This window comes from Myzus persicae, unplaced genomic scaffold (genome assembly GCF_001856785.1).
Source record: "Myzus persicae strain clone G006 unplaced genomic scaffold, MPER_G0061.0, whole genome shotgun sequence".
NCBI lineage: Eukaryota > Metazoa > Arthropoda > Insecta > Hemiptera > Aphididae > Myzus > Myzus persicae.
In genome coordinates, this window is record NW_019104156.1 from 392,163 (window position 1) to 410,990 (window position 18,828).

The 18,828-nt window shown below is 33.2% G+C and overlaps 1 protein-coding gene across 1 annotated transcript; it reads left to right on the forward strand.

Annotated features, from left to right (window-relative positions):
• The first annotated feature begins 1,043 nt into the window (after nt 1-1,043).
• Nucleotides 1,044-12,980, forward strand: LOC111039440. The gene is made up of 5 exons (XM_022322963.1): nt 1,044-1,725; nt 8,106-8,378; nt 10,837-11,037; nt 11,107-11,313; nt 12,679-12,980. Exons 1-5 carry the CDS (start codon nt 1,293-1,295, stop codon nt 12,822-12,824), a joined length of 1,260 nt encoding a protein of 419 aa, XP_022178655.1. The 5' UTR covers nt 1,044-1,292; the 3' UTR covers nt 12,825-12,980.
• The last annotated feature ends 5,848 nt before the right edge of the window (nt 12,981-18,828 follow it).

Genomic DNA, 18,828 nt, shown 5'->3' on the forward strand with positions numbered 1-18,828 from the left:
GAATTTAAAATCAATGTTAGAGAATTAAAAAACATTTTGTTGAAAAATTGCCTGAATTAATTTTAAAATAGTGTTTTTGAACCTGTCTACATTTTTTGGAGGAGTAAAAATGCATAAATTTTCAAATTAATATCTCTTATGGTAAACAAAATAGTCCAGATGAATAAATTGGGGGGGGGGGGGTATAGAGTAAAAATTCATGTTAGTTTTCTGCATAATTCTGTAAAACAAAAGAAAAGTAAAATAAATTACTATAATAGCAATATTGCATAAGTATTGAATACAGTTGGTCATCTAATTGAACCTCGATAACTCACGTATTTTTCTTGCTCCTTGCAGTGTTTTTAAGTTGTAAATATACCTATTGTGTCAGTTAACAGTGTGTAAATATTTTTATAAATAATAAAAAAAACTTGTGTATGAGGTATATAACTTCAAAATACATATATAAGTTTAATGTATTTTTATTCTCTTTGAAATTCGAGTTATCAAGACTCAACTGTACATCATAAAATACGTACCTATGCCATAAAATATATTTTATCGCCTCTGTATGCCTTTCCATTTTCAATTTAATAATTTTCGAAATCCTCGTCCTGCACACTTCAGCTGCATTCGATTCAAGTAACATAATAATTAGTAAAATAATATACAGAACATTATACGCGAATATGAGCGTCATGCGTTCGACAATATCATTATCTTCATGGATTTTACATAATGTATAGTGTTTCAGATGGTACCTAATGGATTTGTTGTTGGAAATTGTTTCCGCCGGGAGATAATAACATTATTATAATATTGATATCCATTAACTCGGATAATCGTTATCGAGATAGTATTACATCGTGTGTGCCTTGTAATTTTCGTCGAACAATTATTGAAAAAAGTAACAACGGTAAAAACGACAACTCTCGCGTATCGCGTTCTTCGCGGTTTCGGCTTAACGCCACCGCCACTGGTTGCTGCAGTAGCGCGCGGTCTTCGCGGATGTCGTCGTTTAGGAAGGGGAGTCCTCCACAGCCACTATAACACTGGAAGGCCCGCTCAGACGGTCGTATAAAACGTCTTGGACTCGTGTTCGTTGTAGTTATACCGCTCTGGTAACGTTCGCGTTCGGTACAACCAGTGAATTATTAATAGTTAATATAATTCGTCTTCATACGCGTCTCATTTTTATTTCGTTTCCACCGGTCGCGTCAACGTTTATTATCGATTTCTTAAGATTAATTTATAACACATAAACCCGTCGACTTAACTCCGTCTCCGGCACGACGTACGATATTACTACCATGGTGTCGTGCGCGGTGTCAATGTTGTTAACCGCGGCGGCTTGGTGCGCGTCCGCCAGCGCCCTAGCCGTCCCGGAAACCGCGACCGCGGTAGCGAACGGCTCGTCGGCAACCGCAGACTGGACCACGGAGTCCGCGATCTTCGGCGCTGCAAGCGCCTCCGAATCTCCGCCGACCATAGTGGTGTACAACAGCACCATTGGCAGTGGCGAAGACGATAGCAGGGACTCGAGGTTCCTGAGCTTCACGATGGGCTCCGATCAGGCAGCCGGCACCGCAACCAACTCGCTGTTGCAGGAAAAACAGGACGACCCGACCACTGACCCGAGCGCCCATCTGGTCGACATCTACACCGACTGTCTGATGCAGCTGTCGTTCCCGTGCGTCCAGCGCAAGTTGTTGTTGTTCCTGGACAAACTGGGCAGGATGAAAGGTGAGTGTTGGTAGTCGTCACCGTAACCGTGTTTTCGTTTCCTCATAGCGGGTACCTAATGTCCGCAGTGACATAGTCAGTCAGACACAGGCTTATGCACCTGCCCCTTGATTTAGACAAGATCGATTTAAATGTTTATAAATTTCGATGATAATTTTTTGTAAACACGCCGTTACAAAGGGTTTCAGTACAGGTTCATCCCGAATATCTTTTGACTTCTTATTCGCTTATCGTCACTCATACCGACACGGTAGGTACACTTGTAACCTGCAAAAGTACGAAGCCCCTCCATAGCTGTTTACAGGTTTTCGTCGTCCGATGATCGAGCGAATAATAAAAAAAAATGTATTAATACATATATATATATATATATATATATATATAATATTATTATATATATATATATAATATTGTATATTATGGCTGTGTGGCGTTATGCCGTGAAAACGGTTTTGTGCGAAATCGGTTTCTGGGCGTGTAACGCGCTTTATTCGTTCGAAACACAAATTATCGGTCCGTGTATTCCGCCCGTGAAATCTATTAAGAAGTTTTTTCCTCATAATACAATGTTAAATATATATATAAAAATAATATCACTGTTATAACACTATGTCCTGTCGCAAATAAAATTAAAACCAAATGACAGAAGACAGTGATTTTTATTAAATTTAAAATATTACACCGTCGAACATTTGACATGGGTAAGTGCAAGTCCCTATTAGTGACATGCGACATTAAAATATGATATAGACATATAGTGTAGTAGATTCGAAAAACACTCCCATCGCTAAAATATTATTATTGATTATGAGTAACATGCCTACAAAAAAATGTAGACGATAAACGTTTGATACTATTTTTATTATAGATTAATGCCGTTGGAAATTTGATACGTGACTACGTCATTATATATTGTGTAGTTTCGAAAATTAAAAAAATATATATTTATATCATTATACCGTCATAATATTATAATATATAAAAAAAAATTTAAAAAAACAAAATACCACTGTGATATGATTTTTTAAACAAGAAAATGTTATAACTATATAAGTACTTAAGTAGGTATACGCGTAGGTACCGTAGTACCACGTAGGTATACGGTCGCTTAATTGTATCATATTATAGATGTGTACATTGAGGTAACGTTAAGAAAATTGCGGCCCATTAAACACATTGTTTATAGATAGGTAGCAAATTATAAAAATTGACCTTTCACCATATTTTCCGTATAATTTGGGCAATTTGGTTTCTACATTATTGAACTACGACGATATAATATATTATAATAATATACCACCTATACAACTGTTGTCTGTTTATAAAAACTGTTTTAATACTTTATTATAATATGTCAATAAATTCTATATTTATTCTATCCTATATTTATATAAAAATTTCCAGATATAATGAATAACGAATAATAATAATAATAATATAAGTGCTTTAAATATGTCACATATAATATTTACAGTTTTAAAGGCCCACCTATCCTCCTAATTTGAGAGTAGTTTAAGTACCTTCATGTACAACGTATACACTAGACGGATATTATATTACATCGTATACTTTTTATACATTTTAATTTTTTAGTTCTACCCATGTATTGATGTATAAATTGCTCCACTTCCCTGAGGGGTAGAAGTGAATAAAAGGATTATTGATTGCCATTTCTCGTTTTATTATATCTCGGATAAAAGATAATAATAATATGTAAACTTACGTGTCTAGTGTTAGAGTTGTGTCAATATTTAGAGTCATCACACCATCATTTTTACGTGCTTAGATCTTCTCAGCCGATTTCTATGGTCATGTTTATTTCAATTTGTTATTCTCTGACAAAAAAAAAAAATAATAATAAAAAAATATAGGAAAGCCGGAAAAACATTTCAAGTAGCGTATAGTTGGGTTATAGTTAGTTGTTAAACTAGCACCAAAATATCTATTCAAAAACTTGACAATAGATCTTACTGAAGTGAAACGCTTAATACCAGTGGCCGAAATATAAGCGTAGAATTCAACAGTTTACTTTCGGTTGGATCAGATGTGGATCTCTTTCCGACAATAACCATTAACGACCAAATTCGATTTTTTGTTAAAATAATGAGAAAGCGACGGGATAATATAATATTCATGTTTCATTAGTATTTTTTGAAACATTTGAAGTAAATCACACATAAGGAAAAAATTAGCATATTATACTTACGACTGTTTAATGAATAAGATATAACCTGCCGGAGAAAAAAAATTCGATTGAATTGTGTAGCAAAACAAATAATTTACAAATGTCTCGATAATTTGACACTAATAATTTCAGACGAATCCATTATTTTAAATAGTAAAAATACAATGATCAATTCAATACGCAAACAATTGTTGAGAGACAGACGCGGGTTCCCGTGGAAAATGTCAAAATTAAGTTGAAAGCATGGTGAAATCGGCCTTGGTGTTTTCATTTTCGGTTGGACCGAATGTAACCGAATGTTAAATATTTAAATACTATTCATATACTATTCATATAGACATAAAAAATATATATCAATCACTTTTATCGCCTATATATATATTTTATTTTTTATTTAAGATTCGGTATGATTCAATTTTAAATACACATAGACAAGTCACGGTTCCCCTCGTTCATTTCACTAACTCGACCGCATACACATTATAGTTTGTTATACTTTAACGACGTTCTGATGTTTATTGAACGTGATTCCATAGTACTGTAATATAGTGACCAAAGAACAATGGGCTGTTAAATATTACAATATTTTTCTCATCAAATAACGCATAATAATAATAATAATAATAATAATAATGACACGTCCCTAAAATATTCGTTATACTTAATAATACATTATTTACTATACCGCATAATGAATTTGAGTATAATATTATGTATTATAATATTATAATAATAAATAATAATAGATAGACCCATTTAAAACGTACGTCGACGTGACGTCCGAATCTCGTCTAACGTGACGTGCCGGATTAATTGTACTACCCGTCAATCGCCGAATTTTATTTCATTATAGAAAAATAAACGCACGTTTTCCACGCACAATGCGATGGTGACGACGGTGTCCAAGATAAATAATAAATAATATATTGTATTAAACGTGTTGTCCGGCGACGATGACTGCAGGTATTTGGTCTTATTCCTTAACACTCGTATAATCGGTTTTTTTCTTTCAATAATAATATTTTACGACATTTCTATAATAATAACGTAAACGTACAATAATATAATAACTCGTTCTCATTACAATATCGTTCTGTATTTACAGTCGATAGAGAATGGGCAGCACAATGACGTATTCTAGTGTGAGGTATACCTACGTATATATATATATAATATATATATATATGAATAATGCGCCGAGTGTCCTATTGTGCTCCGTGCCATATTATTATTATTACTAGGCTATGGGGTGATGGAATTTCAACATGGTTCTCACCACTGGAAAATGGAAAGAGTGAAAAAAAACAATCCGAAACATCATCGCTCGTATAGTATTGCAGAGGAATGAATAACGCAAAAAGTGGGCTGCTGCAGTGTTATGTGTTGTACTATTGGTACCTATATATATATGCTTAAACTACAGCAAGTCTGAGATGATTCATAATAGTAGACGATATTTTTATGAAAACGTGTTAAATTGTAACGTATAAAAAAAAGTAGAAACTCTCCGAATACTACGAGTCGGTCGATATTATTATAATTGATGTATATTTAGGCAGGCCGCAGTTACTTGAGAGAGGTTCGTCCGAGAAGAGATTAAATGCGATTAAACCCGCGAAATCGAAGGACGTTTAAACACTTTTTTCACGACGGTGTTATAAGTAGTCATCGTCGGCGTCGATTGTTGATAATTTAATTATGATGACTCTTATAATATTGGATAGTTCTGAGATCGAATTATCTCAATGTATCGAGAGAGCAAAAGTGACGGAATCAAATAAAAATTGAAATCGGTTTCCCCGACATAATAATGGTAGGTATACATAATAATATAAAGTATAAACGCCTTGACAAAATACGAAATTAAAGTCGAACAATTGAGCTCGAATCAGATTTTGCCGAGTATTAAATATATTTTAATGTATTAATACATTTTATATAAGTAACTATAAAAACAGACGTAAAAACTAAAAAGTAAAAAATGCATAAACACCGTGAGCACGTGATACCGTGTGTTTGTCAACAGACATTTTTTTATACGCAATAATAAATTACTGTCCAGAAAAAAAAAAACATATTATCCATCTTCTATTGATCAATCACTCTATTGGCGCATTGATACAATTATTGACATAATAGCAAATAGCAATACAATAGCGTGTGTTTATTTCAAGAACCCGTACAATATAATTAATAATTATTACCACCCGCTTACTTATAAATATTTTATTTCCAACTAACTCGCAAATATTACGAAAATACGTAGTTACACTCTTCGAGAGATAATTAGACATTATAATGGACCGCCATTTCAAGAGAGGACCCGCAGAAAACGAGATAGGAGAGTTTGAAAAAAATGTATTATTATTGTTTTCGCCTCCGGAAATTAGCAAAATCTGTCAGTTTTCCCGGTGAATTAGAAACGCCGGCACACTGCAGTGTACTTATGTATATATAGTATGCAGCCAGACGATATTATTATTATTGTTGTTATTATTATTATTGTACTACGTTGTTTACTTTTGTTTTCGCGTTCAATACTATATATTCTAGTTTTCGTCTATTTACCGCGGACCGGGCCATTACAATATAATAATAATAATGATGATATAAAGGATCCGCCGCCGTCATTCGCGACGGTTTCTTCTGCGGCGAGCTGAGATTTCGATTGGCGCGTAGGCCGCAGGAAAACAGGCTGTCGGGAAAACGCCGTAACCCACATCGGCCGACATATTATTATAGTTTACCGTCAGGTGGGTCCCATGTGTGATGATGATGATAATTATATTAATAATAATATATTATAACCATATTTTCATATTTATATCGGCCACATGAGACTTTATAGACGACGACGACTATTATCCATTTATTATTATTATTATTATTGTTGTCATTGCTGTTATTATCATCATCATCATCATCATCATCACACTGTCACCGCTATGGATTCATCGTATTTAAACACCATTAATGGGTCACACGACGCCGCGAAGACGAACCATTGTGTTCTCCATCCCATTCACACTATATACACATATTATAAATCCCATTTGCCGTGTGTATAGTAAGTACAATAATGATAGATAGTGAACGTGTGTGTGTGTGTACAAAGCCCTTTGTAATGGTAATTTCATCAGCTACTCTGCTCTTAAGTTTTCTTTATTTTTCTATCGCATTTTTCTTTCGTACACCACACATTCGTGTTCGATCTTTGACCAGTCACGATGTCACCGCTCCTCCACTCCAGATCTCCTCTCTGAACCAGTACATTATTATAATAACGCATTAATATACGACTCACTTTTTTTTCATGTGGGAACTCCATGGTCTCGCTGCCGTTTTCTTCCTAAACGTCCGTTAGACTGCAAACTGCAGACTCTACTGCATCGTCTGTTCAAATAACAATTTCACAATTTTTTACTCCTGCCGGGATGACGGAGAATGTTTTATTAGTGCGTTTTGCACTTACTGAACCTATACACATAGTAAAAAAAAATGATGCAGACAAAATTCAGAAACAAAAATTTACAGAATAATTTGATTAAACGGGCGTGACAAATCACCAGTCTGGTGCAAGGTTATCTGGCCGTTTGTTTGAAACATTTTTATTTTAACAGGCCACCACCCTCTAGGTCGATTAGTTTTCTCCGACTGAGAGTCGCGAATCGAGATTATCTCAACAATACAACGACTGTAGTTGATAATAGTATTACTACTCACCGACCGCTTCGACGTTTTAAATCTAGATCAATACTATTAAAAAATTACAACAATTGACCGATTGGTGTCATTGTCGTTGGACTCATGCGATCGTCTCCAATAAATTACCTCTTTGGGTCATGTATTAATTTACATTCAAATTAATCACAATCTGATACCACTTGTTTGTAACAAGTCGTAATGAAACATGTCGTACTTAATGAAAATGATAAAACGGTTGATAAAACCACGAACTAATACTAATATGAAAAATTGTACCTGCCAACTATTCATTGGCCTGCAGTAGTAAACTGAATTGACAAACAAAAAAAAAATATGTTTAAATAATGAATTCACAAATCTTATATTTAATTTGTACAAACAATGATTCATTTTGAATTAAACGTAGAGCGTACCTATTCTAGATATCTATCCAAAGTATATAGGTATATTTTGTCGTCTTGTACTCACTCAAACGGTTATATTTTTGCAGGATTCAGCGTTTTGGGTGATCTGCTGTCGGTGGTCAGGATCAAGAGGGACATGCGACCACCCCTGAACGAGACCGACCTGATGGCCAGACTCAACACCGTCGACGAACAGAGCGCCCTGTCTGCGCTAATGGTGCACACCCTCGACCGTTTCATCGGGTCGCACATTCTCCGCGTCACTTTGCCATCCGGAATCACGGCGGCGCTAAAAGGAAACGCTCGGTCCATCCCCGGCAACACTTTGGACATAAACTTGTCTCGGGCCATCGGAGAAGGTACGTGTGGTGACTGTCTTCGATGTTGTATAGGATAGGACAGTGGTTCTCAACAGGTGTGTTGCGGATTACCGCGGTGTATGTGTGTGTCTCCGAAAAACTGTTTATTTAAATATTGTATGTGTTTGAAGTATGAAATACGTATGAAATTATTATGGAGTTGTGACTTGATGATAAAAAACCGCAGAAAAGACAAGTGTGAAGATAGTCAGCTCATTCTCAATTTACATATTATAGGTTTATAATTGTTGCTTTTTTAAAATTTAATTAATTAATTTTAAGTGAGTCACTATTTTATGGATCTTAATAGATGGGCGAAGTTGTAAAAAAAAATGTTGAAAAGCTCTGGGAATACTATACCATCTGCACCAAAGCAACTTTTCCGATCGTCCATTATCTAATATTCCGATAATATAACTAAACAAACTATTGGAAGTAATGTTGATACAAAAAGTATAATAAGTGATTGAAAAATGTAAAAAAAAAATGCTCAATATATAATCAAATTATACGTTTAGGACAAAGAAACATAATATATTGATATTTGAACAAATTATCAAAAATCGAAAATATAAAATGAAACAGTTAAATTATGCAAACAAATTATGTGATAAATATTATTTGATTTTGAAAGTTAAAAATAAATTCAATTTTTATTTTAAATGTTAGTATACATTGTTTAATATTTTAATCAAAACACAAAAACGTTTACAAGAACCGATTTATATTATTGTTTAATTTGAACGTTATAGTTATTTAATTATTCTCACACAAACCACCACTAAGCAAAGTTGCAATGTCACACTGAAATTTCACATCTGTTATTTTTAATAATGCGATAAAAATTACATTTTTCACACTTTGTATGTTTAAAATTAAGTTTTGTACAACGCACGTGAGTCTTCACTTCGTATTAATATATTATTGACATTATGTCATTATACAGACGTATAGGTATAAGTATATCATGAGTTTGCGCTTGCACCAGAAACTTACCGGTAGATGGTCTACGATCGATATTTTATTTTTACTATTAGACAGAAATTCGTTTCGTGTGTTCAGTCTGATTGTTTTTATGTCAATATTAATTAAGAGGAAAGCTGAGAAAGACATATTTTCTTTAAGGCGAGTGATAATCGAGCACCGAGTCTATACGTAATTATTAATTACTAATTACCAGTTAAGTTTTCAGTATACCTAATACACGTCATGTTTCGTATTTTTATTTTCCTCTTTCTTCTATTATCTCTTTAACTATTCCTACTATATAGGCACCTGTATACAATATAAAGCGATATAATTATTGTTCGACGCGATATTATCTGACCTGGATGCGACTTTTACAGGCCACCGATCACATAAATTACCATCAAAGTATATTATTATTTTTATTATCATTATGTGATATAGTCGTTCAGCGTGGTATACCTATACAATATAATATGGTATGGTACCACGCACAACAGTCACTTGATTACGGCTCTTTAATCGTACCAGTTATGTGTATCGCTCGTGTAAAACTCCATACATTTTGTCAATACACCCTGACGAATCGCGAGTCGTTAAATTTTCCGACGAAACGTCAATTATTTTTCCATAATCGACAGGCGGACGACTGCGACGGTGGCGACGTCCAAATTATTATCGATACTCGTCTCCAGCCGTCGGCTCCGAGGGGAGACGAAGAAGAAAATAAAACGACGTACATAATCCGCGATGGCGATCGTCGTGGACGACGGACAAACTACAAATAATAATAATGATAATATGATATATTTTACACTCGTTGTCGAATTTTCACTTTTAGTCGCTGCGATTGGATCCGGAGTGTTAAAGTTATTCGAAAACCTGTAGCGCACGACGACGACGCCGGAAAATTACTTATATTTTCCGTATGGTTTAATTAACGCGATATTATTAAAAGAAACTCCTCGACGAAAATGTAAAACGTGTTACGAATCGCAACACATTATAGTGCAAACGGTGTATACTTTTTAATATATGTACACATTGTTATTGTAATATTTCCAGGCATACATTATATTGTACTTAAACACCCATCGTACTTTCAAAAAAATAGCTACGCCGCAGTACGTGCCAATAATTGCAGTCGCAGTACTTACCTAAATTATATACGATATTTTTAATGAGAGTATATTTCATTTCAATAGAACACATTTAATTTCATACTTAATTTGCTATTGATATAGACATTGTTCTAAAATTCAATTTCACCGACATGTGGGAAATAAATGAAAAAATAAATGGTGTATAGTATAATTGTTAAACGCGCATTACTAACCAACTAATTAACAATGATATTACTAATATAACAATAATCATTCCACTCGAGATTGAATAAACAGTAGAATATGTTTGTTAGAATTCTATCATCGATTTTTTCGAACTATTGTAATAATTATTTAATCGTGTTATCATGCTTGTTTTTCAAAATCAGGCCGAGGAAAGGGAAAAAAATACAAGAAAATGATGCACATGATGATGATGGGACTGATGGGCAAAATGGCGCTCATGGGTCCGCTGATGATGTTGATGATCAAGGTGAAGGCCATTAAAGCGCTGCTCTTGAGCAAACTCGCTTTGCTGATGAGCTTGGCACAGCTGCTGAAGGGCAAGAAGAGCGGTGGAGGTGGATCTGGTAAGTACATATCACACGCGGGTAGTAAAAACGACAATGCCGGTGACAAACTTACGTCAAACGACTTAGGCAAAGAAGTGATCATCGTACACGACAACCACGGGGGAGGAGGCGGTGGAGCCGCGGAGTACGGCGCTGGGACAGCGGCAGGATGGGTGTCCGGTCACACGGCAACAGGTTGGTCGACGGGTGGCGGTGCCGACAGCTACTCGGCGGGATCGCACATCGGCGGCGGCGACAACACGTACGCCGGCGGCCAAGACTCCTATTCATCAGGTACGAGTGAAAAACGACGATGACTCGCATTTTCCACGGAATCTACGTAACCGCGACCAACCGCTAATTGTTAAGGTTTACATCGTTAGTGGAAAATGGAGGTCTAGCCTGAGGTTACATATCGGTTCGAGGCAAACAGATCATAACCCATAGTTCACAATAAGACTTACATTTGAATATTTTCGTTTACATTTTCTTTTGTTGATATTTCCCACAGTACGAAAATGAGCGATAGTCAATTAAAACGATAGTAAATGCCTATTATACCGTTGCATACCGATAAAACAGCACACATTAACAAATCAACTGAAAATAGATGCACTATACCTACATAACATTACCGTATAGTATAATATTGATTAATTTTGTATCGTTCCACTATGTGTTGTTTAGGTATCTTTTAAACATGGCTAAATAACTAGGTAGGTGTGTTCTCACCGAGTTGCATTTTAGTTATGGGCTGCTCACATACTATTATGTATTATATTAGATATCTATAGATATCTATATTGCATGATTTATCATAGAAAGGAATTTCACCTGGTAGTGTTTTTAGCTTTATTTTCCAAAGAATTAATCATTTTGTATTGTTTTTTTAACTAATAAATCGAAGTGACAATATGCACTTTCAGACTCCAGTTGAGACCATAACACCAGCGTATCAAAAAGTTGTGATTATGCATATAATATATTTAGTCATGCTTTTAAATAATTCAATGTGATATTAAAAAAATGTCTTTCAGCAATAGTTAAGCACCCAAAATCTGAATATATGCAATTAATGATGGTTAATGATAAGCCACGAATAAGACGTAACTCCATGTTAATTTCGAAAACTTAGTGTTTCGTATTTCTAATTATCACACTAAAAACCATTTATGTCTACACTGCCTTTTTAGAGTAGAAATCAGAAGTTTAATGTCCTGCACTTCGACTCTGTGAAATTTTGTAGAGGTAACTATGACGATAATTGCTTAACAGTTGATTATTGTTAGGTATGCAGTCTACTATCCATAACTCAAAAATTCGAATCTCAGGGCAAATAAAAATAAATTCGACTTATCTATTTTTTGAGTTATATACTTCAAACATGACTTAAAAAGGTGTATGGGCGCAGGGGACAAGAAAAAATTCGATTCATCGAGGTTGTCTAGTAATTGCGACTGTATTATTATTGTCTCATGAGCTGTTGTTCCCCAGTTCACGCGGTATGCGTGTACAATAATATGGTAATCTACTCCGTCATCGCGATGTTCACGATGACTGACCATCGATAGGCTGACGTGGCCGCAATTTTCTCATTCATTGCTCCATCAGCAACAATTTAGCGATCGATTTTTTAATGACTTTTTTTTTTACTTCTAGGCGCCGGAGTGCCCAGTGGCTGGGCGGGCGTCAACGGACACGGCGGCAGCGGATGGGCGAGAAAGTCCATGGTGCACGAACCTCATTGGGTTGCTTACCGTGCTTACATTCCCACACCCGAAGACGACCACGCCAACGAAAAATGACTCGAAAATCTAGACTAAGACACCCGACCCAACGCATATTATTATTATATTATTGTAGCGTATATGACGTACTTCGTATTATTATTCAATAATTATATTGTGTACATAATAGCATGATCGCGTTTGTGCAGTAAACACAACATATTATAGTTAAGTTATTATTTTTTTTTTCTAAAAAAAACGGTCGGTTTGTGAGTGTGTAATATTATTATATTGTAATATATATTTCATGATATATGCGGTGTGCACGATTTGGATGAAACGGGGGGCTCGCGAGTACATACACGGGTGTCGAACGAGCACTTGCAAATTTAACGACTCGTGTAGTTGTATAGTACGTCGACGATTCTATTTTAGAAACATCCTTTTCGTCGTGCCCCATATATTATTATAATAATTTAATATTATGCATTATTGTGACCACGACGATTATTATTTATATTCTATTTATTTGTAAATAATATTTTTTATCTATATATTATCTCAATATTTATTATTTATTGAAGTAAACCATATTTATATATGTAAATTATTATATAATACATAAATATCGTGAAAATTATAAGCTCAATTTTTATTTGTTTTGAAACCGTCAGCTTTTGCATTTTTACCGGCTATTTTTAAAGTGCACAATGATCCGCAGCACGATATTGTTGCTGTGTTCATGCAATTTATACAAATAGAAAAATACGAATTTTAACTGAGTATAAAAACAAGATCGATCGACAACTATTATTATTGCATGAGATGCTACTTTGTAAGATATGGTATATTTATTTAAAAATGTTTAACATTTGCAGACTGTTTAATGGTTATCGTGGTACTTACCTTACCTTACCTTACCTCAGCTAAAATTTGTATTCTTTCACATCCCTCATACTCGCGTTTATAACTTATAATACGTTTCCATTTATCTGCTCTCCGATACCTATTTATGGAGTAGGGTGGTATTATACTAACAAAAATTACATCACAGGATAATTTTTCAGGCCTCGAGTATTGTCGGATTTGGATAAATGTTTTTTTTTTTTTTACTGGAAGGTCCTTCTACAGCCAGCATTGAAATCTGATATTTTATTTTATTTCAAATAGTAGTGTAAAATAATTTCTAAAAAAGCTTGAAATTGTCTTTTTTATAAACACATAATGCAATTTGAGATGAAATTGTTAAAAAAACCAAATTCAATTCAGGCTTTAAATCATTCCCCTCTATAAATTAAAAAAAATGATTAATTCTGACAATAGTTGCCCCCCCTCCCCCTATCATATTATACTGCAGACATTTTTTGTCAAAATGTTATCTCCTTTAAAAATCTAAAATGTTTTAATTCAAAATAACGACTAACACAAATTGTGTACAACATTTTAGATCCAAATAACAATAAGCACAAAAAGTCGTGTAACGTTTTATTCTAAGTAACGACTAGATTTTGTTCAAACCCTGGTATATACTATTCATACAATATTATAGGGAACTCTTGAAAAACGTCACCTGTACCGTAACTAATCGTATTAAATGAATTAACTTTATTAAGCGACACATTTTTTACACGCATTCTGAATGCCGTTGTTGATATATGTGAGAATAACGGATTTAGCGGTTTCTAGAGTGTATTTCACTAACGAAAATTCTGTGTTCGATACATTAATAAACGGCCGACTTCGAACATAGTGCATTGCTTCTTAGTATTCTTATCACACATCTTCAATAACTGCATCAGCGTAGCATATTATAAGAATGCGCCAAAAATACCATAACAATAATGTAATAATAATTGTGGTTTATTTCATTATTACAATATGTCAAATTATGTACAACGCGCAACTGCGAAATATTAAAATAATACTATTGTAATAAACGTTGCAACTGTTTTATTAATTTATTATTATGCCACGTGAACTGCGCTTTTTCATTACCGCGGTGAAAACAACAATGTCGTCACGGGGTTCCAAAAAGGTTTATACATCGTTTGTTACAATAATATTATAATCGTACAAAGTAAATACCAGGTATAAGCTATATATTTTTGATTTGAGACAGAAAAAACAATTAAGCAATTAATAAAAGCTACGTCAGATTTAAAGGCGTAATTTCAGTTTTTTTGGTGAAGTAGGTTGGTGTAAACAGTTCATTTTTAAATTATGTCGGATTTATTGAAATATACAAAGTAGCTTCTGTTTTTTTTTTACACTATTAAACGCAAAAACTTCCAAAGAGTGTATAAAGTAATATAACATTTCAAAATGTATTTAAATAATTAGTAGACTTAAAAGAATATAATATGATGAACTAAATACTAATTATATACATAAAATTCGACTTAAAGCTTTGCACTGCTCTCACATTTAGAGTAATAAGATTCCTGTTCAATGAAATACAATTTAACTTAGATAAAGATTTATCAGATAACTACAATAATAGATACGTCTTAAAATCTTGAAATAATAAAACAAAAATAAATAAATCCCTTGTTATATAAGCTACACATATTTTAATAAATACAAATATTACCCTAACTAACTATAATATAGTTCAATATAATATATATAATAATAATATAATATCAAATATTTTATAAAATATTTACATTGTTGTTCTATTCGATGTACAATTAATAGAATTTTGGCAGATTAGCTGGCAGGTAACGAATTTAAATGTTAAGGGTGATATTGCTTCCCCCCCCCCTCCTAACCTAACCATACTGACACTCCTTATCAGGGTATAAATTATTTAATATCGTCTTAAGTTTTATTATTTTGAAATGTTGAAGTTGTACTTTATCTGACCTTTATCGTGAAAGCATTTCTCTCTGTTTTAATTTCTGCAATTTGTGTGAATAAATTCAAATATATTAATATATATTTTTTTTGTGTACACATAAATATAGTTTTAAAACGATTACAGAAAAATAATTAGTTGTTCAAATGACAAACATTATGCGGAAAACGAATCGTTAATATGTATATTGTGAAAAAGTAACATTGTTTCAAATGTGCAACCATAATACTATAATATTTTTGTATAATGGCTATTTTATAATGTTGCAAATTAAAGTGAGTTAGATGTTAATTTAGGGCTGTTCTTGTTTTGTCAAAATACATTATTTTAAGATTATAATATTATAAATAGCATAAATATAATATAAATATAATAATTATTATGACATTAAGTATTTTAATAACTACACACGCCAACTTAGTTTATTTTTGTTTTTTTTTAGCTTATAAGTAATTATTGGAGGTACGTCGGTGTATGAGTTGTAACATGCATCTTCTATCTGCGTGGACTACGAGAATACTAAATAACTTGGGGAAATACTAAGAATAATGTATTGTTATTATTCTAAAAATAAATAATAAAAGTTGTAAAAATTGTTGTTTTATATTTGTTGTTATAAGTTTTGTGAAAGTTGCAACTATTAGGCCCCCCCTCCCAACCAAGTCTCAGGAACCGCCCCTGTAGGTGAGGGCGTCCTCAGAGGGCCCGTGGTTGCATTTGCCCCCTCTTAATTTTTTTTAGGTCAACTATAATAATCATTATGTGATATCCAATACTAGAAATTTATTTTCTTTAAAGTTTTATTTTAAAAATTACTATTTTATGATAAGGCTGCTGCTAGCTGCTTTTAAGATATAATAATTAATATTAAATAACTGGAATTGAATTAACCGGTTAATAAGTATGGTACCTATCTGACATCAGTCTTGTAAAAGATACTTCTAAAAGTATTTAAAATACGTATTTGAATACTTGGAAAAAAAAGTATTCATGAACAAATACAAATACTTTAAAAAAATATTTAAAGATAATTTCAAATACTTATTTTTTAAATGTGTTTTACTTACCATGATCTAATGACCTTATAGATAAATTTAGTCATTAGTAAACTGAATTAATTTTTATCTCAGCACCATCTAGTTTTACTTAAATTAATTAGAAGAAGAATTAGTGTATGTTGTAAGTACCATAAAATACTATAGCTTGGACAACACTGTACCTAATGTACATTATACACTATACCAGACGGCAGACGCCGGTCAACACTTTCATCGCCGGTTTCCACCAATTCTGTATTCATTTTTATTTATTATTGATTAATAACAATAATTATTGAATTAAAATATATTAAAAAATATAATAAGACCAGTACTATACAAATAACGTCTTGACTGTTCGGCATTGATGCTATTAAGTTAATTCACTCTCAGCACACACCACACGTCGATACACCAAATTACAAAATATGTGAGGCCGGGCGCAAATTGAGACGTAGCTTAGCGCAGCACAGTTTTTGTGATCTACTGGTTTGAACAGACGAGCGTAAATTAAGTTGCAGGGTAGGACAGCGCAGTACTGCTCCTACGTCAGTCTGCGTCGCACAGTGTTTATGACACAGTTTTTTGCGAATGTGTAGCGCAGTTTTTCAACTTTTTCGACTTTGAATTCAAATTTTTTTATTAAGCTATATATTATTATGGAAGAAACGCTAATTGAAGCAGTTCGACAATACAGCGTCTTATTTGACACTATAGCCATCCCGATTACATCAATGGCCCCAAAGAAAAACGTCGTATCTCGATTTTTGCAACTTTTCAGGATGAACCAAACCAACATTCAAATTTAAATTCTTATTCTGTTTTTTAAAATATCCATTAAAAAATTTTAATACACATTATATAGATTATGATCATAAAAAATAGGAAAATATGAATTAAAAAAAATTAATTTTCATCGAGTAAGTCACCTCTGGTAGCGGTATGCGCATGCGCTATTCACGTTATTTTACGAGCTTACATGTGTGTAAATACTAAATAGTCGCACCTCGCATGTACAAACTTAGGCGACGGCGGCTGCCGCTTCAGTCGATCGTAGCGCTTTAACGGTGGCGGCGCCGGACTCAATATTTAATGGAAAGGGCGTAATAGGCAATAGCTCATGCGTTAAGATAGGGCCAGAGCATAGAAAGCAAAAAAAAAAAAGATCATTCAAAATATACATTTTAATTAACATTTATTTTGTTTATAATGAAATCGGTAATACAAAAAGCGTTATTGAAAATAATTTAATTAAATATTTAAATATAAATAGTTATTTGCAGTTTAGTGAGAGTTTTGAGGATGTGAGGCTTCTGATGACAACGCTGCAAAAGCGACTTGTATACCTTACCAAATGCAATTTGAAAATGTAGCCAGATAAAAAAAGCCAGTAGCCCAGAGCTGTTATAAGGAAACAACCATTTTTTATTTTCCTGAAAATTACAAGTGAGGCAGCGCATTACATGTATCACCCCCAAAACCAGCACTGTTCCGAACCATCAGACATAAGTCAATCTTCTTCTATTAACGCTGCAATTGTGATAAAATGAAAATAAAAAGGTGTGAAAAAATTAGTAAAAAGGTGTGAAAAAAGAAATTAAAAAGGTGTGAAATATGAAGGCAAAAAAAGATGTGAAAAATTAGTAAAAAGCTGTGAAAAAAATTAGGAATATGGTGTGAAAAAATTTGTAATGAGGTGTGAATAAATAAGTAAAAAGGTGTGAAAAAATTAGGAATATGGTGTGAAAAAATTTGTTATGAGGTGTGAAAAAATTAGGAATGTGGTGTGAAAAAATTTGTAATGAGGTGTGGAAAAATTAGTAAAACGGTGTGAAAAAATTAGGAATTTGATGTGAAAAAATTTGTTATGAGGTGTGAAAAAATTAGGAATGTGGTGTGAAAATTTGTAATGAAGTGTGAAAAAATTATTAAAAAAGTGTGAAAAAATTAGCAATATGATGTGAAAAAATTTGTAATGAGGTATGAAAAAATTAGGAAAAAGGTGTGAAAAAATTAGGAGTATGGTGTGAAAAAATTTGTAATGAGGTGTGAATAAATTAGTAAAAAGGTGTGAAAAAATTAGGAATATGGTGTGAAAAAATTTGTTATGAGGTGTGAAAAAATTAGGAATGTGGTGTGAAAAAATTTGTAATGAGGTGTGGAAAAATTAGTAAAACGGTGTGAAAAA